This window comes from Carassius carassius, chromosome 4 (assembly GCF_963082965.1).
Source record: "Carassius carassius chromosome 4, fCarCar2.1, whole genome shotgun sequence".
Lineage (NCBI taxonomy): Eukaryota > Metazoa > Chordata > Actinopteri > Cypriniformes > Cyprinidae > Carassius > Carassius carassius.
This window is the reverse complement of record NC_081758.1, coordinates 41,898,956-41,926,030: the sequence shown is the minus strand read 5'-3', so window position 1 is coordinate 41,926,030 and position 27,075 is coordinate 41,898,956. Positions and strand designations below refer to the sequence as shown.

Here is a 27,075-nt window from a genome sequence, read left to right as displayed (position 1 = left end):
GCAAACTTCTGAATGGTATTTTTCCATGATAATTTTTTTGCAACATTTATATGAAAAAACTAAATAATAATAATTTAGCAGAAAATCAGCATATTAGAATTTCTAGAAGACTCCAACCTGAAGATTCTGGTATGACATCAGAAATAACTTACATTTTAAAATAAATCTGTATAGAAAACTTTTTTTTTATTATTGCAGTAACATTTCACAATATTATAAAGATATATTTATTTAGTATTTGTTTGGTATTTTTCTATTAACTTTTGGATGGTATTTTTTCCACAATGAAAAAAAAAATTCACCATTTATAATAAAAAATGTTTTACTTGAGCAGAAAATAATCATATTAGAATTTCTAGAAGACTCTAACCTGAAGATTATGGTTAATAAATTACATTTTAAAATAAATCCATGCAGAAAACTGTTATTTTCAATTGTAATAATATTTCGCAATATTATAAATATAAATATATGTCTTCAGTATTTATTTAGTATTTTTCCCATGATACATTTGAAACAGAACTGCATTCTTGAAAAATGAAAAACGTCGATCTTACATTTATTCCTGGAAGGAATTTTTGAAAGCTGAAATTACATGTGGAAACCTAAAAAAGGCACAGAACGTTATAGATAATATGCCCCATAGTATCACACTCACACTCATTGTATGAGAATTACAAAACAATAACATGAACAGAACTTGATCAAAACATATGCTGGGGCATTAAACGGCACGTGAAAAATGAACTGAACTGAATACAATATATTAAACCCACTGGGTTTCAGTCTGGCTCACGTTCACAATTCTGATCATCATCTCTGTTTTCCTATAAATAAAAACTGAACTAAAGCTGTAGTCACTTTACCATCAATAAACACTTGCACCTTTGTGGGAAAGAGCATCATTGGCTGCATTTGTGAGAGAGTAAAATGTCGTTGGTTGTTGCTGTGGACGAGAGTTCTGATTGGATGCTCATGTAGGTCGTGTGATTAGCTGTGGTTTTGAGAGCGTGCGCTGTCATTGGCTGTAGCTGTAGGATGAATGTCCATGAGAGACAGCCTGGACGGCCTGTTCAGGAACCAGACTGGGGTCTGAGAGGATTGATGTGGAGGTGCAGAGCAGACGGAGGGAACTCAAAACAGCTGGAGAGAAACACATGACAGAAGAGTTACAGTAAAACTGATAATAACGCATACCTGTAGATGCGACTCGATTCTGCTGTTGTAAATTTTGATTTCGGGTGAATTCTGTATTACTTCCAAGTTTTTTCATTCAGCAAAAATGCATTAAAATAATTGAGAGTGACAGTAAAGACATTATTATAACATTTATAATAATTAATAATTTAGATTTCAAATAAATGCTGTTAATTTGAACTTTCTATTCATTAAAAAACAAAATCCTAAATTGCTAATGAGTTACAAAGTTTCTAAGACTCTCTATTCATCAAATAATATGGAAAATTGTTTTATCATAATTCCCCACACACATTATATATATATATATATATATATATATATGTATGTGTGTGTGTGTGTGTGTGTGTGTGTGTGTGTGTGTGTGTGAGTGTGAGTGTGTGTGTGTGTGTGTGTGTGTGTGTGTGTGTGTGTGTTTCTGTGACATATCAGGACACAACTCTGTATAATGACATGGGTATGACCCAGGTATTACAAGGAGAGGGTGACTTATGAGAACAAAACGCTTATAAATCATACAGAATTAATTTTTTTGAGAAAGTAAAAATGCACAAAGTTTCCTGTGAGGATTAGGTTTAGGGGTAGAGTTGGTGAAGGCCGATACAATATACAGTTTCTACAGTATAAAAACCATTATGCCTATGGGATGTCCCCACTTTTCACAAAAACAAACGTCTGTGTGTGTGTGTGTGTGTAATAAGAAATGTTGATTTCTTATTGATAATAATAAGAGCAGCAAATTATCATATTAGAATGATTTCTGAAGATCATGTGACTCTGAAGACTGGAGTAATGATGCTCAATATTCAACTGCGCAACACAGAAATAAATTATATTTTATTATACATTCACATAGAAAATTTGCAATAATATTTCACAATATTACTGTTTTACTGTATTTTTGATTAAATAAAAACACCCCTAAAACATGGTAAAATCAAGGTGATACACTCCTTCGTAAAATGCTACGCAGTTTAAAATGTGTATATCTACGGCAGGGACTGATGAATATGCAAGGAGATTGAAAAGTGTCAGTAAATGATTCTGAGGTCTGAGGGAAGGTTCTAGCGAGGTGCTGGTCACTCACTGGGTCTGAGCGCGGGCAGAGAGCAGTGCTGGTCCAGCCAGGAAAGAGTACTGCGACATAGATCATCAACACTAGCTGTGGACACCATACCATTAAACGACTCGAACAGAGGCTCGATGAGGATGCTGAACTAAGATAATGGCTTCAGTTGAGGAAGATATGAAGATGTGGAGGACTTGCATCTTAACAGAGTAAATCACGCCAAAAGGATCATTGTCTTTTTCATGCACAGTTCAATTTTGATTGCATAGCATGTCTTTTTTCAGACTAGTAGTAGTTTTTACGCATTTAAGTGTTTGTTTTATTTGCATCCAAAACTTCAGTTTCACACCACCTTTAAAACAGCTTTGTAGGATACGACCCAGAACTTCCAGTTCTGCAGCGTTTGAGTCCTCACATACTCTCTGAACTTCTCCCTCATGTGGTCGAAGCGCTGTCGTGTTATTGGGACGCCTGTAGCCGGAAGCTGCTGCTGACACGCACTACACACACACACAGTTCACATACAATCACACTCACACATTCATGTGGATGTCTCTCATAACTATGTTCACCACATGTTGTAAAACAGCCCAAATGCACTCACTTGATGGCAGAGTTGAGCGTCAGGATCTCGTCTCGGAGTCTCTGGGCCTCCTCGTGGAGCTGAGCTCTCTCCTGCTGCATCTTACTGATGTACTCCGCCGTCTTCTGGAGCGTCGTGGCCTTACTTATCTGAGCCCGAGAGGAATGAGATTACAGAGGTGAAGACATTAAACCAGATGAAAAATCTCCCAGGACCAATTTTTCAACTTATTAGGTCAATTGGCATAATGATTGGGTATAAAAAAGATCCTCTCAGAGTGGCAGTGTCTCTCAGAAGTCAAGATGGGCAGAGGATCACCAATTCCCCCAATGCTGCGGCGAAAAATAGTGGAGCAATATCAGAAAGAAGTTTCTCAGAGAAAAATTGCAAAGATTTTGAAGTTATCATCATCTACAGTGCATGATATCATCCAAAGATTCAGAGAATCTGGAACAATCTCTGTACGTAAGGGTCAAGGCCGGAAAACCATACTGGATGCCCGTGATCTTTGGGCCCTTGGACGGCACTGCATCACATTAAGGGAAGTCGTGGCCTAATGGTTAGAGAGTGGGACTCACAATCGAAGGGTTGTGAGTTCGAGTCTCGGGCCGGCAGGAATTGTGGGTGGGGGGAGTGCATGTACAGTTCTCTCTCCACCTTCAATACCACGACTGAGGTGTCCTTGAGCAAGGCACCGAACCCCCAACTGCTCCCCGGGCGCCGCAGCATAAATGGCTGCCGTGTGTGTGCTCACAGTGTGTGTGTGTGTTCACTGCTCTGTGTGTGTGCACTTCGGATGGGTTAAATGCAGAGCACAAATTCTGAGTATGGGTCACCATACTTGGCTGAATGTCACGTCACTTTACAGGGATGCTACTGTAATGGAAATCACAACATGGGCTCAGGAATATTTCCAGAAAACATTGTCATGAACACAATCCACCGTGCCATTTGCCGTTGCCGGCTAAAACTCTATAGGTCAAAAAAGAAGCCATATCTAAACATGATCAAGAAGTGCAGGCATTTTCTCTGGGCCAAGGCTCATTTATAATGGACTGTGGCAAAGTGTTCTGTGGTCAGACGAATCAAAATTTGAAGTTCTTTTTGGAAAACTGGAATGCCATGTCATCCATGCTGAAGAGGACAAGGACCACCAAAGTTATTATCAGCACTCAGTTCAGAAGCCTGCATCTCTGATGGTATGGGGTTGCATGAGTGCGTGTGGCATGGGCAGCTTACACATCTGGAAAGGCACCATCAATGCTGAAAGGTATATCCAAGTTCTAGAACAACATATGCTCCCATCCAGAGCACTTTGTATTTAAAGTGTTCAGCCAAATATACATTTATGGTAATATATAGCTTTTATTTATATATATTTAAATTGTAATTTAAGTTAAAATTTTATAGTAATATTTTAATATTAATATTTTACATATTTTTTATTTTAATATTAACAATTGTAATGTTTAAAAAAATGAAGTTACTTTTTTTTGTATTCGTTTTTATAATTCTATTCAGTTGTATTTTATTTTTATTTTAGTTTTAGTAATTTTAGTACTTCAACTACATTAACTTTAAATTTTATATCCAAGAGCACACTAAAGATGAAATTATAAAAATGTTAGTCAACACATCAAAATAAGTGTTTTTTCTTTAAAGAGTGACAAAAGATTATTAAAACATACAGATTTAAAATGTACTTTAAAGAAAAGCATTTAATTTGACATTACTACAAAGTGCACAGCTTTGACATATTGTTATATTATCTGCAAGTAGTTTTTAAAAGCATGCTTTTAAAAGACTTGATGTACACTACAAGTGCACATTCAGTCCAATAAAGCACACTTCTTTTACACAAGTGCTGACTGATAGAGCCACTGAAATGAGTGATACAGTACCTTTATACTGGGCTGTGAGCTGAGAGTCGTCACCAGACTGTGTAACGTGTCAAAGCCGAGCTTGATGTTGAACCGTCTCTTCTGCTCGGCAGAAATGTGTGTGATCCGTCGTGTGTCTGTCTGTAAAAAAAGACAACATTACATGGTATCTGCAGGATTTTTAAGCTCAAATTTAAGACTATTTAAGACCTTTTTTAAGACCTGCACAAATAAAATGAATACCTTATGAGCTAGCTACGGCCATGTCTATATTAAGCGCGTTTGTAGCATAAAAACATGGGTTGATTTTCACATTGGTCTGAACAAAAACAGCAGACTGGCTTATTAAAAATGCTAATTCCTTCTCTGCCATCAGGAGGCGATTTTGGAATGGCAGAAATATATCGGTTTCCTCCGTAATGGCTATGCACTAAGAAACGAGCAGAGCTCATATTCATTCAATAAATAATAGCCTTTTGAAGTTTAATCCTCACATTAAGCCATATCGCAATTCTTCCGCCCCCAAAATTAATTTCTCTTGAAATCACAATTTAGACTTTCTTGTACCATTTAAGACCTGCATTAGAAACAAAAACTGTGAGGTTATAAAATAATTGTGTTTTTACTCTTGTGGACTCCATCTTGGCTTGTCCAGGCAACGACTCTGGGCTTTTCTCTGGTGGATTTGTAGGTGACATCTGTCCCATGTTTCCTGAAAAGCTAACTAAAAATACATTTCAAAATAAGACATTCATTCCTCATGAATTAAAATACAATGCTTGAGTTATTATGCATGACATCATATAGTTGTAAATATACTGAAATTCTTATAATAATATATAATTTACTCATCCTCAGGCCATCCAAGATGTAGATGAGATTGTTTCTTCATCAGATTTGGAGAAATGTAGCATTGCATCACTTGCTTACCAATGGATGCTCTGCAGTGAATGGGTGCCGTCAGAAACAGATGATTAAAACATAACAATAATCCACAAGTAATCCACAGCACTCCAGTCCATCAGTTAATGTCTTAAGGAGCCAAAAGCTGCATGATTGTCAGAAAATAATCCATCATTAAGATATTTTTAAATTGAAACCATTACTTCTGTCCAAAATACCACTCGATAATCCATAACAACGCTTCCTCCAGTAAAAAAGTCTTGTTGTCCTCTCACATCAAAATCCTCCCACATATTTGTTTTGGGCTGTTTTGCTTGCAAATGGTGCTTGATCTGTGCAGATTTCACTCCTGATTCAGACCATACCACTTTTTTCCACTGGAAGAAGCTATATTATGCGATAATAGTATTTTAGCAGGAAGCAAAAAGTTAAAAACGTCTTAATTTTATATTTGCTTTTATACAAACACGTAGCTTTTCACTTCACAAGATGGACTCTCATTCTGATGGCACCCATTCACTGCAGAGAATCCATTGGTGAGCAAAAACTCTCAAAATCTGTTAGGATGAAGAAACAAACTCGTCTACATCGTGGATGGCTCTGAGGGTGAGTACGTTTTTATCTAATTTGAATCTAAACTATTCCTCTAAAACCACACAAATCAACACACCTGTTAAACTGGTCCTGTCACTTGCGTGCATTTGTACTGGGGAGAGTTCTTCTGTTTTGGGGATGAGAAGTGTTGTTTGTTGCATGAGCAGAGAGGAGATGGTGCTTCCCTGTGGGCTGCCGCTGTGGCCATGTGTTGACATGTGCATCTGACAATGTAACGCTGACAGTGGAGGGATTACAGTAGAGGCCCAGGGGGGATTGTGGGAAATCTGCGATCCTCCACGACTGCTGCTCTTTGGCTGTTATGGAGAACAATTAGGATGTTTTTAAATGTTTTTAAAAGAAGTCTCTTCGGCTCACCGAGGATGCATTTATTTGATCAAAAATACGGTAAAAACAGCAACATTGTGAAATACTTTCAACATTTAAAATAGCGGTGTTCTATTTTAAAATGTAATTTTCTGCATAATTTCTCAAGTCTCCCGGATAAATGTCTGTCGGTGTGGTTGTATTATTTTCATTGGTTTACAGTGTGCTGTAGATATTTTATTTCACTATAAGGAGAACTTACCGGAGAGATGGGTGACGTTGGTCTGTGGCCTTTTAACCCCGCTGACGGAGCATCGAAACTCAACGATAGTTTTCCTAGAGAGAAGGTTTTACAACTATTATGAAATGAGCGTGATTTTCTGCAATTAATCGCAGAATTCAATAGATTAAAATCTTTAATCAGAGTAATCACACCCCTTTTCTGTGATTAATCGTGATAAATGTTTATTTTGTCATAATTTGCTATATACAGGGTAATTCTCAAAAATATGTATTTTCTGCAAGCTTTTTTCAAGTTAAGTCTTTCCCTAAAAAGGACTCTTAAAGAACTCCAAAAGGATGCTCCAAAAGGACACCAAAGAACCAAATGATATAAGGAGCCCATATAAGCACATATGAAAGACAAAAACGCTGTAGTTCACACAGCGCGCTGCTCTTCAGAGACAATCCCAGAATATGACAGAGCTCGTGTTTTAAAGCCAAACACACTGGCATGAATAGTTCACTGAAAACGCAACGCGAGTGTCTGTTCTTTCTGCAATCTCTGATGTAATCAGCCTGGTTTCCTTTATATTAGCGCCGTTTTGGATGGATTGTTTGAATGCATTCGCTTACTGGATCACTGGACTGAAAACTTTCCTGGAGTTTAACAGCTTAAAATGATCTGATTGCAAGCAGAAAAGCAACAATACTTTTGGATTAACTGCATTAAATTATTTTAAAGCGTTAAGGATTGTAAAATTAATTGCATGCGTTAACATGTTAACTGGACTTTGGGTTGTTTGGGACAGTCAGTATTATTTTACCATTAGTGTTATTTTACTATTTCTCATTAATATATATTAAATGATTTATATAATAAGATTTTTTTATTATTATTTAGCTTTATTTCAGTTTTAGAATTTTTAACTAAAAAAATGTATTTCAGTAAGCTTCCATGGCAATATATATATTTTTTTTATCTATATTTTATTTAATATCAGCTTTAATTCAATTCAAGTTTTAGTTTCAAGATAGCAAGTGCTAAAATTATTTTTGAATCTGGGACATTCCTTCAGTGGTCCAGATGCTCTGGGAAAAACTGGGAAAACCTGAAGAAACTAAGCAGTAAAATTGACAAATGAATCCAACATCTACATACGCTCTTGAGATCTGGAAGTAAGCAGATTGGCCAGGCAGCTCGTCTGAGTGGGCGGGGCTGTAGATGAAGTCATCACCCTGGGAACCAATTGGGCTCCTCCTGTCTTTTGTTTGTGCTTCCTTCTGCCAGAGGCCACGCCCACCTGCTGCGGCACAGAGAAGCAGTAAGAGACACCGGGTGAAGGCAGAGACGGGGTGGCCGTCATGGCCTGGTAGCTCAAAGACATGCAGGTGGCAGGAGGAAACATCTCAGCCATGCTGGAGTTCCCATGTTGGGCGTCCAATGGCAGGCCGGTCAAAGCAGAACCAGTGTGGGTGATGACCGTGGACGTGGCAGCCTCACAGGTCTGTGATTGGCTGGAGGAATAACTCTGTCTGTGGCAGGCTGATGGGTAAGGGCTTTCCTGTGCCATGACACCCGGCATCTCAATGGTGTGACCGCTGAAGGATGTCTGCTGACCGTATGGGAGGTTCAGAGAGTGATGGAAGTCACTGATGTACTCTGAGTGACCTTTGAACTTGGGTGTTTCACCACTGGGGTTGAAGGTCACGTGGGGGTCGATGGCCTGGCGAGGATAACTGGGTCCTAGTAGGTTTACAGATGAGGACGGCTGGGATAAACTTTCAGCTGAGAGAGGAGGCTAAAAATGAAAATGGAAAAAACATTTTTGACACACATTTGAGGAAAATAAGATAAATAGTCTGAAGCATGGCAAACATTTGAAATAAAACTAATTATATTATTATATATTAGATATAATATTATTAATTTAATTTATTTTAATTTTAAGTTGAATGTGTACTGTGACTATAACTATAAAAAAACAATAAATACAATATAATATATTTATTTATTTGAAATATTTTACAGTTGTAATGTGTCCTATGCTTAAAATAACCATGCAAATAATTATAATATATTATTTAATAAAAATACTTTATTTTTAATTAACTTATTTAGCACATTTTAATGTTGTAATGTGCACTATGTGTATAATTACCATGCAAATAATTATATTATATAATAAAAAATACTTTATTTCTTTTTATTTCTTTTGTACAATGATGCTGCTGAAAAGAAAAACTCTGGAAGATGAACGATGGCAGATGGGGAAGTGTTTGAGAAAGCCTGTGTACCTGTGTGAGCACAGACCCTGTGTGTATCATCTGAGTGGAGACGGCAGACGAAGCAGTTGAAGGAAACACCGCGCTAGACAAGCTCTCAAAGAAGTTGCAGTCTGAATAACCCACATGCTCCGTCGGCTGCCCGCGGAAACTCAGGAAAATGTCTAGAAAGCAACGAGCATGAGGTTAATTCTTCACAAGCAGGTGAGAATGACTCCAGAGATATCCTGAACACTGCAATGGCCCAAAAATGACTTCTAATGGCACTGCAGACATGTCAACTGCCATGGTTTAGTCTCACACAGGCTCTACACTATTCCTCTAGACCTGCCAAACCCACATGCAACCAATCAGAATGCCTTCTGGGAAAGGTGATGATGCGTGCTTCATGTGGCCATTCAATGCCATACGTTAATGTTTCACACAGCCGCATGCATGCTTCAAAAGAGTAAATTTACACTATTGCTAATTCTGACGTTGTACAATGGTGGATGTGAGTACAATTGCACTAAAAGATGGAAGGCATGCAGTAGATTGAGTGCAACTGTCTTTTCAGCAAGTTTTGATTATGTTGATCATTTAGAGGCCTTAGAAGTGCAAGTATTAAATGGGCTTAAACTGTGCCATTTTATTTTTTTGTGCAAAAGCTGTTTCGATAATCAGAATGTGGATAATGTTTTTCAACACTTAAAGTTAAATACACCTGCCAAAAATTGCAGTTAAAAAAAAACACAACATCTATCAAATATTTGCGGTTATTATGTCCATAGTACAAAACCGTACTGAACATTGTCCTGTATAGTTTAGTGTATTTTTTACAATCAGTACACAGATGGAGGGTGCTGCTGTACTTAAGTAAACTCATCCCTACAAATAACTCACAAATAACGCCACAAGGGGTTAAACTCATTCATTGTCCTCTAAACACCCCGAAAGGGAAGCACAGACAGATTGTTGGGCCGGCTTCACTAAAAATTACATAAATGAAATTTTGAACTTCCCTATATTTCAACAAAGTTATGCAATTCCAGTTATCAACTATGTATCTATTTATCCATAAATTCATTACCTATTTATTTTTTTACTGTTCTTATTTATTTATTTATTTATTTATTTATTTATTTTGTATTTCCAAATAATATTAATTCTTAATATTTAAATATATATATATTCATCAATAAGTTAATATTGAAACATTATTGTAACAAATAATCACTATTTTATATATACTATTTATATTAATTATTTAATTGCTATATTCAATTAAAATTATATTAATATATATTCATTATATATAATTATAAATTATATAATTATACAGATAAAACATATTTTTCACAAATATTAATTCTTATATTAATATTGAAATATTGAAACAAAAATATTTTATTTTGAATTTATGACTACATTAAAATTAAAGTGTAAATATAATTCTAATTAAAATATAAACTACAGATAAATCATTGTACAGAAATATTAATATCGAAAAAACATTTAATATTATTTAATTATATTAATGCCTATATATTTTTATATTTGAATTATATTTGTTAAGATTTAAACTAAAGCTAAATAATTTTCTTGAATGTAAACTATATATATAAACTATATATATATATATATATATATTATAATAATGTAAATGACTATATTTAATTAAAATTATATTTACATTATACTTTTTATTAACATTCAAACTACGGATAAAACATTGTTCATAAACATTAAACAAATATATTATTTGAAAAAATATATATTTTTCTATTATTTATAATGACTATATTTAATTTCAATTATATCTAAATTATATTTTTTATTAACATTCAATCTGCATATAAAACATTTTCCATAAATACTAAATCAATATATTATTATTATTGAAGATTACTGAATTTTTTTATAATACTTTACAAATGACTATTTTAATTGTTGATCATTTTGTATTAACGTTGAAACAATCATAAATACTAAATCTATTATTATTATTATTATTATTATTATTATTATTATTATTGAAAGATTACTGAATTTATTTAATATTGAAATTATTTTAAAATATGTTATTTCATTATGTTAATGACTATATTTAGTTTAAATTATATTTAAATAATATGTTTTATTAACATTCAAACTATGGATAAAACATTCTTCATAAACATTAAATAAATATATTAATTGAATAAACATATATTTTTATATTATTTATAATGACTATATTTAATTTCAATTATATCTATTTTTATTAACATTAAATCTACAGATAAAACATTGTTCATAAACATTAAATCGACATATTATTATTATTAATGTTAAATTACTGGAATTTCTTTATAATACTTTATTAATGACTATTTAATTTTTAATCATAGTTTTTATTAACATTTAAACTACATATAAAAAAATCATAAATATTAAATCAATATATTAATATAAAAAAAAATTAATTATGTTAATGACTATATTTAATTTAAATTTTATTTAAATAATATTTTTTATTAGCAATGCAACTACAGCAGGAAAGTGTAAATGTATGACTCCATATTCATATTAGTCTTCTTTATAATCAATCTGAAGGCAACAAGACCGGCGTACAGAGTGGCACACAGCATATAAAATCATTTAGCTTGAGCTTTTAAGCTGAGAAATGTCAGTATAATAAAGATTAAACTCATTAAACTCACCTGGTATGTCCATCAGGTCGTCCAAACTGGGCTGTAATGGAGTCAAACCAGGCTGGATCATATCTGCATTACTGGTGTACACTGAGACGACAGCAGTGAAAAACACTGTAAGGATGTGTGTGTTTAACACCGCTCTGTTCGAAGCATTTACTCTCTTAAAGTTCCTTGTTTGAGGGTGTGGTGTCCTTCCTGAATATATCTGATAATTCTCCATCTCTAAAAGCATGCCTCATTAATGAAACTTTAACGTAAGACACTTTATAAGGCAGAGGACACATTAAATGTCACTGAAAGATACATATTATGTTGTAGCCTTGTTAAAAAAAAATGCATGCTGATAATTACCAGGTGCTCCAAAAATGACCAAGAACACCATAAACATTTTTTACCAAGTTAATTCAGTATTTTTCTCTGGTTTTGAAAGATGTTTTAAAAATCAAGCTGAGAAGCAATGTTATTATTTTCTGAGAAACTGGACAAAATGAAGATATTTTATGGTTAAAAAAACAAGGACTTAATTCCCCTCTGACAGATGTTTGTTTTTGTTTTGAGCATACATGTTGTTCACTTTCTCAAACAATCTTCATTTTGCATCTCAAGTAAATGTATCTTGATTTAAGGATGTTTAGAGATATGCATTGGAAAACAAAACAAAAATGCTGAAGAAAATATTCATTTTTTGCAGTGCATGCAACATTTAATGCCATGCTTTTAAGACTCTCTTAATTTGTGGTAGGCAGAATTAAGACTTTTAAAAACCTTTCCAAAACCCACAGAAACCCTGATAAAAGTGTTCTATAAACCTCGCATGCTTGTGCATATTTAAAAATCGGCACAATGTGATTAATTAAAGCCATGCACCAAATACTGCAGGCGTCACTGATGTTAAACCTGGCACACTGCATCTCGACAGGCCAAGTTTGAAAACACAAATGCACGTTCTGGGTTTGGAATGACATGAAAGTGAGTGAATTATTTCTCTCACTGTTTTGGCGGTCTCCACTCCAGGGACTGGGTTTCTGGGTCATGGTGAACAGCGTGTCTGAGATGTCAGACAGGAAGCAGTCCAAGTCAAACATGTGCACTTCCTCTGAAGCCGCCTCTGGCTCTGGATAGATCTGACTGGTCCACTTCTCCAGGCCCGTCCTGCTGATAGGACTCTGTGGAGAACATCAATCAGGTCTGATCACATCAGAAACACTACATAGTAATGTGAAATAGTAATATGATGCTTTCATTAACAAACATCACTAATGAAAGTTCCTACATCTACATATGAGCACAAGCAAGGACTATTTATATAACATCGAACTGTAGCTCAGTTTATCTGTCCAATAGAAATAAGCCTTTTTCTGTCTGAAGCGTTAAGGAAATGCATTGAGAATCCTGTTGAGAAAACAGATAGTTTACATACACATACTGAGCAAGAAGCAAGACTTGATTTTATCGATTGGGAATTAAACAGCTAGTTATTTTTGTGAAGAATAAAAAATAAAGATAAAACCTTTTGATTTGCAGTAAAACAAATATAACGTCAGAATCGAACATAACAACTGCCAGGAAAACAAAGAAATAATAATAAATAAAAGAACACTAGAAATAAAACAACATAAGATGAACAAATATTTAATAAATTAAAACTGTACAAGGTAGCCAATAATTTCCATGTTCAAATGATACCATCGAATCAAATCTGTCACCATGAAATCAATATTGCATTTCTTATTCGACAATTTATTATTGAAATAATGCCGTGTAGGTATCATTTATCCATTTTTTTATTAATGTGCCCTCGTAATCTTTAAATAATTAATTACAATCCCTCACCTTCTACAGAAAACAAGAACCACAAGAAAACGTTTTCATTGCTTGCAATAAAATAAATGCTAAATGAAATCAAATAAAATTAATAAAAACAAACTTTAACCAATTTTATTTCAGCTAGTTGTCAATTTAACATTTCTCATTTCCATTTAGTTTAACTTAGAGTAACAAACAACTAAATCAACAAAAAATAAAACAATTTTTTAAAAATGTAAAAAATTGCAAACACAAAATTACTAAAATTTTGATTAAAACAGGAAACATAAATAAAATCAAATTTAAAACATTAACAAATGCTATGATAGTAGATTAGTGACACTGAAATTACTCATTACTGTCTCTCACATGAACAATTAGCAAATGACCACGATCTAATGATCCAATCAATTACCAAGTGACAAAATCAAGTCCATCAGCCTCTTTTGAGAAGCTGTTTTACAATGTTTTATCAGATTTCTTTCCTTCTGGAGGTTTGATTTCATGCCGACTTCACACAGAAAACACTTTGATTTGACTTTCTACTCACGGATCTTATGGGAAAAATCCCAAGTGCATCTGTTATACCTGGAGAGCTGTTGATTTCCCTGCTCTGCAAGCACTGAGGCTCGGCATGGGCCGCAGATTTATAGGAATACCCTCAAGCAATGATTACGTCTTTCCTGAAAACTACCTACGTTCTGTTTTCCACTTTCTGTTTTTCTTACGCACAAAGGTGGCAAATTATAGTATTGGTGCTAAAGTGTGTGTGTGTGTTTGTGTGTGTACGTGGGCCTCGGTGCTTACGTGTGAGGCCTTAACAACAGCAGTTTAACGCAAATGTGTAAATGTGCAAATGTCTTGTTTTTCCCCCCAGGTTTCTCTGTTTCATTGAAGGCGAGTGGCTCTTTTGTTCCTGACCCAGTTCTGGCTGTCACACTCACGTGTGGAGGACGAGACAAACTCACTGCCTCCTGCTGGCACACTGACACACTGCACCTCAACACCAGGCACTGCACGACAAACAGGGACATATCTGCACATATGACTTGGGTTTCTACTTAAAAGTGCATCTGTGGGATTTTTTCACCTGTTTTTTGGTCCAGTGGGTGAAAATGGTGCATCTGATCACTTAGTACAATAACATCTGTCTGAAGCACAAACCATTAAATTACCAAAACCTCTCTAAAACCAGCAAAACAGAGCAGACTATTCAGCGTAGACGTTTTATTTTTATTTTTTTTTTTTATTTTTTTTGGGGGGGGGGGTCTTTTAAGTACAATACCATTCTTTTTTTATATTTTAGTCTCTTCTGCTCATCCAGGCTGTAAAAATACACTTAAAATAGTGAAATATTATTATAATTTCAAATAGCTGTTTCCCATTTGAATATCTGTTAAAATGTTATTTATTCCTAGGATCAAAGCTGTATTTGCAGCATCATTCCTCCAGTCTTCAGTGTCACATGATCCTTCAGAAATCATAATAATATGCTGATTTGCTGCTCAAGAAATTATCATTATTACTTTATTATATAATTATGCTTTTTACTTATTAGTGTCAATGTAAAAAACAGTGGTCCTGCTTCATTTCAGTGGAAACCATTGTAGTTTTTTAATGATTATCTGATGAATAGCAATTTATCATTTATTAGAAACACAAATCTTCTAAGCGTAATTATACATCAACATTATACATGTCTTTTTGATCACTTTAATGCATCCTTGGTGAATAAAACAATTAATTTCTTTAAGAAAAACTTTTTAACTTTTTAGTGTATGTTTACAGTATACTGATTACCAAGTACCATGGTGCAGTATTATCCAAAAGCATCAGTGATTTCATTTGTAAGCAAGGACTCACATCATAAATCAAATTCATATCCACAAAGCAGCACATTCACATCTTGCAGTATGTGGGTCAGATTTGATTAAATGCTGTTAAAGCCTGAACGTGTGTTTCTTTGACCGCCTCGTCGAAACAGAAGGGAAGATTAGCACTTTAGTCTCTGAAGGCAATCAAAAGACTCATTTTCTCATCCGTATGACGGGCTGTGACGCAAATGAATTTGTGCGTTTACGTTTACTCACGTTTTGCGTACATGGTGGTTCCTTTAAATTTTTCAACCGGCTGAGGAAAGCAAAATCTGAGGGCAGACTATTAATAGAAATGCTCTTGAGCTGTGCAAACATGACCTGAACCGCTAACCTACTAAAATAAATGCTACACTCGACACTAACTCATCAATGATTTACACTAGGCCTTCATCACAGCTGCGTTATGGCCCAAAGATATGAAAGAGACCTTTGAAAATGTCAGAATAACAAGAAATCTGTGCGAAGTATATCACATTTAAAATATGAATAAACATCCAGCTTGATTTTGGTTAAACCTTCCAAAACAGGCCTCATTATACCCCTTTAGACAGGATTCCCTCAAAAAAGTAAAAGCAATGTATGGGTCACTAAAATCCTTTAAGATCCACCAAATGCTCTTGGTTACTGAATTAGGATTGTTATAAATTATTTTCTACAGATTTATGGACCAGCCTACTTTTGTACGCAAGATACCAATATTTAGAGTTAAAAAATGTACGTTTAAATGTACATGTATATTTATTAATCAACGAAAAGTCCTGGTAACATTTTACGTATAATGCATTATAAAACATTCATAATGTACTTGGTAATGCATTATATATATTTTTATCAATAGTTGTAACCAAAGTTAGATTTCATTATAACATTTACAGATTCCTGCAAATAATCTGCATCTTTTTGCTTTGTCTTACGTTTTAGTTCATTATACTTTCTAAATGTGTAAGAATAAATACATACAATGCATTATAATTATGCATTGCGATGCATTCAAGATATATAATATTTCTCATAATAATATTGTTTCTAATAATAATCCATGCTTGTGAGCAGAGGTGGAAAGAGTACAAAAATATTCTACTCAAGTAAAAGTACCATTACATTAATGAAATTTTACTTAAGTACAAGTAAAAGTACCAGTCTAAAAATCTACTCAAGTAAAAGTAAAAAGTAGCTCATTTAAAATTTACTCAGAGTAAAAATTACTTAGTTACATTTTAACAGTGGGAGGGAGTCAAAAATGGGACAGGCCAAGGGTGTCAAACTCAGTTCCTGGAGGGCCACAGTCCTGCACAGTTTAGATTTAACCCTAATTAAACACACCTGATCCAGCTAATCTAATCATTTAGGTTTATTTGAAAACTACATGATATGTGTGCTGGAGCAGGGTTAGAACTAAACTCTGCAGGGCTACGGCCCTCCAGGAACTGAGTTTGACACACCTGGGATAGGTCTATTAATCTCAAACTAGTTGTTTTTAATTAAAGGAATCAGTTATTTTGAATAATAAAACATTTGGGCTGTTACCAGGCAAATCAGTATCAACAAACTCATCTTTTAATGCAGAAGATTCATTGGAAGTGCCATTTAGATGTATTACACTGTTTAGTGCAGGACAAGAATGCATTTAACCTGCAGTTACAAATGCATGAATAATGTTTTGATATACAAGACATAAAATGTTGAATACTCATTTGAAATTATAAGAAATTAATTATTTTAAAAAAATCAAAAGATACTTTAAATGTGAAATTAAAATGGCCAGTATGTGTCAGCAAGTCACTGTTAATAAGTGAGTCATTGCGACTGAACCGAATCACGTTGCTCAGAGACGCAAAACTGTGCTTTGGTGGCTGTGTTTGGAATTATTTTCTGTTGTAGAAATAGAGCTAAAAAAGGCAATATGGCGTCTGAAACGCAAGTCTCTTAATTAACTTGTTTACTGAACTGTTATATATATATGTATGTATATATTCATGATGATTTTTGGTGGAAAACACGGCATTCTTTGTGTGATTTTGATTTAATATATGAAATTATATAAATATGTGAATTTTCTGCCCCTATATCTTCAATTTTGTGATCATTCTAAATGCATTTTAGGAGACTGAATCACACAGTGAAAGAACGCACTATAAATGCACGCACACATCATTAAAACAAAAAATATGATATTATCGCAGACGATATATATAGCACACTCCTCACCACTGTCTTTTTGGCTAATTTGTGCAAAACCTCTTGCTAAAATGTCAAAGCTTCATTTTAACCACCAATGCAACGATGCAATTACTTAGCTTACCTCTACATTCTTGCGAAGGGTTGATGTCTTGTCGAGATTTTATAAGCTGCTAGTTTGGTCTTCCTAGGCAAGTACAGCTTACACTGCATAATAGAGCATACATATGTCCAGGGGTTCACTTCATTTCCTTCGAGTTCAACTTCAGAATATGACGGGGTTTCGTTTTCAGCGGTGTCTGCACCACTAACGCCTGTTTTGACCGTCTGCATCTTTCTTGTGATTTTAGCGCCAGTTTGCCCTCCTGCCCATTATTTACTGATGTAGTTTCCAGGGAGCGATTTATTTTTTATTTTTATTTTTTTACTCAGTAATTAATGTTTTTTTAAAATGTAGCGAAGTACAATACTTTAAACAAAATATGCTTAAGTAAAAGTAAAATTACAGATTTAAAAAATTACTTTAAAAAGTATTAGTACACAAAAAAGCTACTCAATTACAGTAACGCGAGTAAATGTAATTCGTTACTTTCCACCTCTGGTTGTGAGCAAGGGCTACTTTACACAAACACTCACAAAACTCAATATGTAGCTGATGAAATATTTCATCAGAAAGAAAAATATTCACTTGACAAGCATAGTTTTAATATTCCCTGATATTTTCAGGTTTTCCAAGACCATGAAACACTACACTAAAAAAGCATTTCGCACTTGGTTTAATCAAAGTAGTTTGACTTTAACCGCTGTATTTGTACTTTTCTTAAAGGTATAGTTAAAATATTTGGATCCCAACATTCTTTAGAATGTATTTAGTTATGCATCAAAGAAAAAAAGAAGAAGGTCATAGAGGGAGTAAATGATGACAGACCTTTCTTTTTGGGTTTAAATATCTCCTTAAAGGTGAAATGTGCAACTTTAGCAAAACCAGACTATATACTGTCATAAACTGCATTAAAAGGGCAAGTTTCTCTGTGATCTTACCTTCTGTAGCATGGACAGCAGGTCTTTGTTCTTCTGAAGATAAAAAATACAATAAAACACATCAGACGTAGCAGTGCCTTATGATTCTAATGGAGATTACAAGTCAAACAGAAACTGACCTTAAAATGCTAAAAAAATCTTATCTTAACCATGAATCAGTACCTAATTTTTTGAGGATACCGTTTTGTTCACTTTGTGAGGTTGGCTGGGGTTAGAGATTTTACCGGCCCTTGCTGTGAATATTGAACTTTGGGTTCTTGACCCTAAAGTAGCTTCTGCAGTTTTGCAATAGTATCTCAACAGAGTGGGAAAAATGTGGTGTCAAATTTTACTAGCTCAGTTCCAGTACCTTCCGAAACACAATTGCATTTGATTTTATATTACAAACCAAAGATCTTGGTCATTTCGGGACCTTATGGAAGCAGATATCACTTTTTCATGTTGTGCCAAATGGTAAAGATGTCTCTAATCATGTCAATGATCTGATGTCCTTTGAATCCACAATTTATGGTGGGATTATCGTGGTGATAAATCAATATAAAATACAGAATGATCAATAAAACCATATTTTGCAATCACATTGTACCAAATCTGCTGAGAGCTTTGTCAGTTGATGAAGTACTTTCTGTTGTTAAATCCTTCAGTCAATATTAAGAAAAAATTGTGTCAATGATAGGGATGTAACGATGCACCCCGAACCGGTTGAAAACCGATATAAATATGTGCCGATTCAAATCAACTGAGATGTTGAACGAATCGCGATATAACTGAGGGTAGTAGGAGTTTATATGAATGTATCTCGGAGGGGAACTGACTGTCTTTAGAATAGTTTAGATGGTATTTTCTTTTCATCTCGTCTCAGAGCAATGCATATTAAAGTAGTATTTATAATTGCAGTGCTGCATTGTTTACAGTTGTAATCAAGAATACACTGTCTCTGCTGTTCCATAAGCGCCACCTGCTGTCAGAGAGTGACTCTGCATCTCATTCAGTCCGTCTGCTGTTTCTGTTTCATGCAGTTATGTATAATGTAGTATGGTTTCACAAAACTAAAGTCCGAGCATTCAGTTTTTGCTTCAAATTTTAAAATTATACAATCTAATTTCGATTAGAAAGTGCTCATGCTGCATATATGTTTAAATTGCTATTCAAATGCAGTGGTTGCCTCGGATTTTACATGAAAAGAGAAAAGGCAAAGCCGTAGTTTGTTTACATGAACAGATTTATTTGATTTGTGTTATTTATGTGATTTTTTGTTCATTATGAGAAATTGGATATCTGGGAGCTTAATAATGAGAATGAATTATGGAATATACAGTTTAAACTACAGTTCAAAAGTTTGGAATACGTTCTTTTTTTTAAGAAATGGGTGCTTTTTATTCAGCAAGGATGCATTAAAATGATCAAAAAGGTATAGAGGCTAAGATCATGTAATGATGTAATGATGCTGAAAATTCTGTTTTGATCACAGCAATCAATTATGTTCTACAATATACTACGACAAAAAACTGTTATTTTAAATTGTAATAATATTTCACAATATTCTTGTTTTTACTGTATTTTTAAACAAATAAATGCAGCCTTGGTGAGCAGAAAAGCTAAATATCTTACCAACCCCAAACTTTTGAATGCAATTTTTTTTCTGTCCAAAATGTGTTCTGGACATCTAAAAGACAATTATGTCCCATTATATTTGGTCAGTTACTCACTCTTTTCTTATAGTAAATCCTCCATTTGTGATATTCCTTTATCACCACCTCTATCCGTCTCTTCCAGTAGCTTCCCTCCAAAATAATCGCCTGTAAACGCCATGAATAAACATAGTAGGTGATGCATTACAAGTGACAAACATCAAAATCTTCTCTTGTACATTAAAACTCATTTATTGATTAACATGGGGGACTCACCTCAGGTTTGCCGTGAGCATCCGCCTCCGAACCCTCCAGCGGCGTGATGAACCCGCACACAGGGTTCTTCCTTTTCTCCACATCTTAAGATATTTAACATCACATTTAATGTTTTAGATCATTTTGCATTTCTGTGATTATTTGCCCAGCGGGAGGAAAGACCAACAAACATCAAGATAGACCAAATTATCCAATATTATCCAAAATGCATCAAGTGAAACATATTTGTAAAAAACTTTTTCTACAATACACATTGTTTAGAAGCAGCTTTACCGAAAATCATGATGTTTGTGTTTATAATATAGCTGCATCTAGCAGATTAGAGTTATAGGTGAGTCTATGTAAGGGATAATGCATGGCTATCTGTGCATTAAACTATTTTAAGACACAACGAGGAGGCAAAGAACCGCTAACCGTAGATCATCATTATCAGGGTCATTAGCCAGCAGTCACAAGTTAATGAGGTTTGCAGCACAATATTTGACTGTAAGGGGAAAATGACGGTTATTTTCATCAGTTACAGCTCATTAGGTCTAGCATTCTGCCAGATTCAAATCAGACAAAGAAGTGAAGAAAAGTGATTTTACCTGCTCACTGCTGAAAAATATAATGTAGAAATTTAGTATAAGTTATTTTAATTAAAAAAGTAATTGAGCAGCGTTGACAAGTTTCTGTGCTCCTGAATGCTTCTGTGTGTGTGCAGTGTGATCTCTCTCTCTCGTTGTGTGTGTGAGTGTGTTTTAATCAAAGCATCGCTTTAATATAGAATAGTGCTTAAGCTGACTTTGAACTACTTATGCATTAAACAGTTTTAATCCATACTTTTAGATAGACCATGGTATAAATGCAGATAAAGTTGAACATAGTTATCTATCTTATCTATATAAAGAGCTGTGCGATAATATAGTTGCATTTCTTTTTTATTTTTTAATCTGTCAATTGAGATTTGCTATATAGTATATATTGCTTTATGTGAGTGTACTGTATGCATGCAAGATATATATAAATAATCATGCAGCCAAGATTTGCTACATAGTGAACACATACTTGTCATTCATGGGGAATGTTTTACTTAAACAAGCTCAGAGAAACACTTTCACATGAGAAAAGAAGTAAACTGTGTGTAACAGACTAGAAATGAGATCAGGAGACTCACACTGAATGAACCAGGCCCTCCAAATGCCGTTATTCAGCCGGATTTTATCCCTCCACAACAACCTCAAACCTTTGAAAGACTTCCACTTTGGAGACACAATCTTCCCACTGAGGAAAAACACAAATCAGTTCAATCAACATTAGATGTCATTTTATTCCCCTAGCAAATATAAACAAAATAAATGAACTGGAATGTGCAGTAATCAACTTTGTTTGAGACTAAGACATGGTGATATTGCAGGACAATCACGAAATCTTTCCTTTTCATCCTGCTGGCTCTGTATAAACATGCTTTTCTCCATCCAGCAGGGATTGTTTTACTGTGTTTGCGGTCTAAATAATTTCATCAGTCTAATGCAGTGACACAGCTGCCCATTTGCACATATTCTGATGGCACTTTACACCATTTACTGCTGACTCTAATGCACTTAACCTCTAAAAACAAGAGACAAGTGAAGTAAGCGTGCTGTGTTTGCTCTGTTGCTAAGAGTCTGGTGAGCATGATTGCTTAAATGTGGGATATGGCTTGGAATAACAGCAAACCCTGACAAGAAAACAACACAAATTGGACGTCATCAGGCTAAAATAAAATATCTGTTCCTCCATCCTATATATGCCACTGCTAGGATACAGGTCCAGTGCAGGTCTGAAGCAAAACAACAAGTGAATAACAGTGGTAAAATATTTATTTCTAAAAATGTTTACTTCCAAAACATTGTCAGCCGAACACTTTTGACCTAAAATTCTTATTGTAAGTCCCTGAGGTTTTAGGTTAAAATTTGAATAATTTAACAACACTTTCGCATTTTCTATCATGCTGGTTAATTGTCACAGATGAAAAAAAATGTTTAGTACGTTTTTTATTGTAATATTTATTTTACAATATACTAATTTCATTTATTTAAGAAAGTGAAAGAAAAAGAAGAAAGAGAAGTGACATTCAGCCAAGTATGGTGACCCATACTCAGAATTTGTGCTCTGCATTTAACCCATCCGAAATGCACACACACAGAGCAGTGAACACACACACACACACACACTGTGAACACACACCCGGAGCAGTGGGCAGCCATTTATGCTGCGGCGCCCGGGGAGCAGTTGGGGGTTCGATGCCTTGCTCAAGGACACCTAAGTCATGGTATTGAAGGTGGAGAGAGAACTGTACATGCACTCCCCCCACCCACAATTCCTGCCGGCCCAGGACTCGAACTCACAACCTTTCGATTGGGAGTCCGACTCTCTAACCATTAGGCCACGACTTCCCGACAATAATTAATTAATAATTAAACTACCTGCAGTTTCTCTACAAACCCCGCATATAAAAAATATTGCATATAAATGTTTCTTAGCAGTGTGTGTGGACACAACAACCCTACAATGATAAAAATAAATGTTCTCCTTTATTTTTTAATCCCCGAAAAAACTAAACAGTCTCAACTATCAAGCATGAGCTGCATGATGTCATACTGCTCAAGCCCCGCCCACGACAGCTGACGGACTGCCCCGTATTAGCATATTTCTGCCGTTTTCTCCATGCTCTAGCAACAATAGTGAGTAGCCACAACAATTTCTCATAAGCAATGCAGGCCTTTTGTAGTTGGATGGACGCAGTAGATTAGTTTTGTTTTTGATGGTAACGCAGCACAGAATACAAAAAAAAGAGAGGGGTGGGTCTGCAAAGCTAATTAGCATTTAAAGAGACATGCACCGAAAGGGGTCACTGTTATCAGAGCTGTTTTTGACAAGGTATAATGTGTGTTGTTTTACACGACCATTGAGGAATTTTAACCAAAATATGTTACAAACATTTCATGAAAACCCTAAATAATCATATCAACTTGTGGTATCTGATGTCCCCTTTAAAAATATTTAACATTTATATTTCAGTAATATAACAACTCATTCACGTGTTCATGGGTCTATAACACCTAAGATGAAGAGGAATAAATAAAATTGAATTTTTTTTTTGGTTAGTGATTCTACTTGTTAATTTAGATTTAGCATTTTTATGATTTAATTAAGTTTAGGACAACATGCTTTATATTACAAATATTTTAAGTTACTGTAAAGCTGGTTGATTTAAGGCTATCAGTGCATTAAGGACTATACATCCACATTACTGTCATCAGATGCTTTCTTAACTGCTGCTTTCACACCATGGCCAGTTTTCGTTGTGTCTATTTCGTTATTGAGAGGAAAGGGTGCAGCATATATTTACAAATTCCTTCAAATGCCACTCAACAGCTTCAGGTTTGGCTGCGTTTGCTTTGAAGCACTGTCTTCTTCTCTTGAATTGCATCAAGGAGGGCTGAATTACAGTATTGCGCTACAGCGCCACACTGGTCAAACTGTGTTATTGCAGGCTTTTACATTAGGTCAAATGAGATTAAACGACTACTCAACAACAAATTATTTTTATTTTATTTTTTATCATTGTCGATAATGTTGACTAATCGTTTCAGCCCTAGATGACAATAACAGGCTTTTTACAATTTCTGAAGAAAATGTGACAGGTGCAAAACTCTAGGGCGGTGGCATTGTTTATTATTCAAGGTTAAAGGTTTGTTTAAATATAATCAATATAGTGATGCTTACCATAACAACTACCACTAACAATACCAGAGAACATTCAATAGTGTTTTTATGACACAATATCTGTATCTCACTGCCCAATAACAACAGTCATTATATGTGGTGATACGAGCAGATGCTTTTGATAGCATTTCTATTCTGACATGATTCCTCATCTCACTTGACGTCAGATGATTTGTGTGCCATAAATTACTGTTGCTGACTCACGGTCAAAGTCACACTGCAGTTGCATCACAATATAATTTCAATAGCTAGTGCGTAGGAGTTTCTCTAGGTCTTTTGACAAGGTGTGTCTGGTGTTATCATTAGCACATGGAAATACCACAGTATATTGAATGCTTAAGTAAATGCAACACTGCAAAACCTTAAAGTCTTAAACTTTAAGAAATAACTGTAGTGTAGGCGGTTTAAAAACAGCATACTGATAAAAACACTGGGTGCAAAGCTTTTAATGTCCCAATATACTTACAATCCAATAATGGTTTAAAGCAGAATTACCTAAATAAATGTCTCAATATAGTAAAAAAATCATTTAAGATATACTGATCAGAAAAAAACACAGTGCTGTCTGTCTGTGTGCGGCAATATTGTGGGTTAATAAAATGTGCATTTGTTTTGGAGAAAGTACCCTCTTTATTCTGTAACTCTCACCTCGTTTGCCTTCCAACTCCTATCAAAGTCCACATGAGGATTTCTTTCTTTTTTTTTTTTTTTAACTCAGTGATGGATTTCACAGCTGTTTCGAAAGCAAGACTGAATTTAGTCTCTCTCACACCCACTCTTTACTGCGGTGACATTTTATTAACTTGCATTAAAAAATGTCTCAATTGTAAAATATATTTTAATGCTTACAAGACTACAAGTAACTCAAAAAAAAAAATCCATACTTCGGAGTATTTAAATGTGTACATTTGTTCAAATGTATTTGTACTCTACCTGTTTTATATAACAATAAAACACTTCAATAAGGTGAAACGTCACTTAAAATATAAGTTATATGCATTGTTTTAATTTATCTGTAAATTTAGGGAAATTTCTACATTACATTGAGGTAAACTGAAGTGAAACTTTAACTGTTTTATATCAGTACACTCTTTCATGATGTGAATTCCCCTTAAAGAATGTCATATGTACTTTAACTGTTTCACAGATTTGTAAACATTTCAGTGAGGTATACGTTGATCTCTAGTGTTTTTTAATTTTTACAGATTTTTAATACACTGAAGTGAGTTTAATTATTTTGTAAAGATCCATTGTAATTAGGGTAAATTTGACTTTTCACTCAGGTATAAGTACAACTGCAGTATTTCTTCTGTAACGGTTTATATTTATGTACAACTTAGGTAAGAACTACAAGTGAGGAAAAAAATAGTAAATTATCTTTAGTTTAACGGTGTTATAACAATACATTACATATATATATATATATATATATATATATATATATATATATATATATATATGTTATACAGTATGTATATTGTTATAAAACAATTAAACAACAAATACATTACAATCTAACTTTGAATTACTGTAAACCATTTACAGATAAATTACTAAAGTTGAACTTATACCTATACATTACTATAAAATAAATTAAATTGGTGTACAACATTACAGTGAGCTCAATTTAACTTAAATGGTAAATTATACTTATACCATTATACTTTAAAGGTTTTGCAGTTATGTAAACATTGCATTGATTTTATTGCATTGTAAATCTTGCAGTGAGGAAAAATAACACACGTTGCACGCATTAGTTTAGCAATTTAACTGTTTCGTAGAAACGTAAACACTAGCATGAAGTGAAACTGTACTTAATGGTGAAGCAGGCATCGCGGTAAGGTAAATTTGAGTGTTACCTGTACGCCAGAGTCATGCATTCAAACAGGCGTGTGAGAGTGGGGTCAATGCTCAGCAGTCTGGAGCTCAGTGGACCGAAACTGTAGATCTGGCAGTCCGGTTTTTTAATGGGGTCAAAACCATAGTTATCAGAATTATAAAGAGCCGCGCTTCTCCTCCTGATTGAGTCACTGTGTGGCGAGGACACCATGAAGTGTCCGCTGTGGATCACCTGAGTCCGCAGGCAGGACTCGAACCCCGCTCCGGCGTTCACACTGGGCAAGGGGTCCTCCGGATCCGAATCGGATTCTGAATCCGGTCCGATCCCGCTGGGCTCTGAGGTTTCTGAGTACTCTGCCTTTGCCATCGGTGCTGGTCAAGTCCTGCAGTCCACTGAGATAAACACCATATGAGGAGGCGCTTCACTCTCTACACCATTGCACACTTAGTACACAGGTCAAAGATCAAGTGTGATAACATGATCAAAACCCACTGATTAAACCTCTGACAGTCTGAACCTGTGCACGATTATGTAAGAGTTGATCTCTGTCCCAGTCAGCTATTGATGTGTTGTGAGTGTGTGACATATTATTAGTCGGTTTGATGAGTAGTCTAAATGCACTTTTTATACATGTCTAGAAAAACAGATCGGATTTATTTAAAATACTTAATATGAATGCCTCAGTCTGTGAGGACTTATGTTGAAATGCAAAAAAAAAAAAAAAAAAAAATTAGATTTAAAAAAAATGGTTATATTTATTTTAAAGAAAAATACATTTAAAATATATTAGTTATACTTTGCGCATTTATTGCATTTGTTTTATTTTATTCTAAACATTTTTTTTTTAAAATTCTGATATGGGATAATGTGTATCACAAAGGGGTCAAATAATTACATTTAATAAAATAAAAATAAAGACATGAGTGTTCCCTGGGCCACCCAA

The 27,075-nt window shown here is 34.5% G+C and overlaps 1 protein-coding gene across 2 annotated transcripts; it reads right to left on the bottom strand.

Moving 5' to 3' along the window:
* Positions 1–455: 455 nt before the first annotated feature.
* LOC132140073 (carbohydrate-responsive element-binding protein-like) lies at positions 456–26,535 on the bottom strand. 2 transcript variants are annotated; one of them, XM_059548871.1, is made up of 17 exons: positions 26,152–26,535; positions 21,699–21,805; positions 20,543–20,625; positions 20,345–20,434; positions 18,636–18,668; positions 12,725–12,899; positions 11,740–11,820; positions 9,071–9,222; positions 7,935–8,574; positions 6,816–6,889; positions 6,303–6,543; positions 5,356–5,453; positions 4,751–4,870; positions 2,871–2,998; positions 2,643–2,766; positions 2,285–2,414; positions 456–1,143 (listed from the first exon to the last, which is right to left on the bottom strand). In XM_059548871.1, exons 1-17 carry the CDS (start codon positions 26,496–26,498, stop codon positions 1,019–1,021), a joined length of 2,748 nt encoding a protein of 915 aa, XP_059404854.1. In that variant the 5' UTR covers positions 26,499–26,535; the 3' UTR covers positions 456–1,018. The 2 variants fall into 2 exon arrangements, with proteins under 2 accessions (XP_059404854.1, XP_059404855.1); XM_059548872.1 differs by lacking the exon at positions 18,636–18,668.
* Positions 26,536–27,075: the final 540 nt, after the last annotated feature.

Excerpts from the sequence above, each read along its gene's own strand:
- LOC132140073 (XM_059548871.1), bottom strand. The coding sequence starts at position 26,498 with ATGGCAAAGGCAGAGTACTCAGAAACCTCAGAGCCCAGCGGGATCGGA. Across the intron at positions 6,890-7,934 it reads TACTTCCAGATCTCAAGAGC|GAAAACTATCGTTGAGTTTC; the intron begins GTATGTAGATGT and ends CCTTCTCTCTAG. Across the intron at positions 2,999-4,750 it reads GCTCACAGCCCAGTATAAAG|ATAAGTAAGGCCACGACGCT; the intron begins GTACTGTATCAC and ends TCTCGGGCTCAG.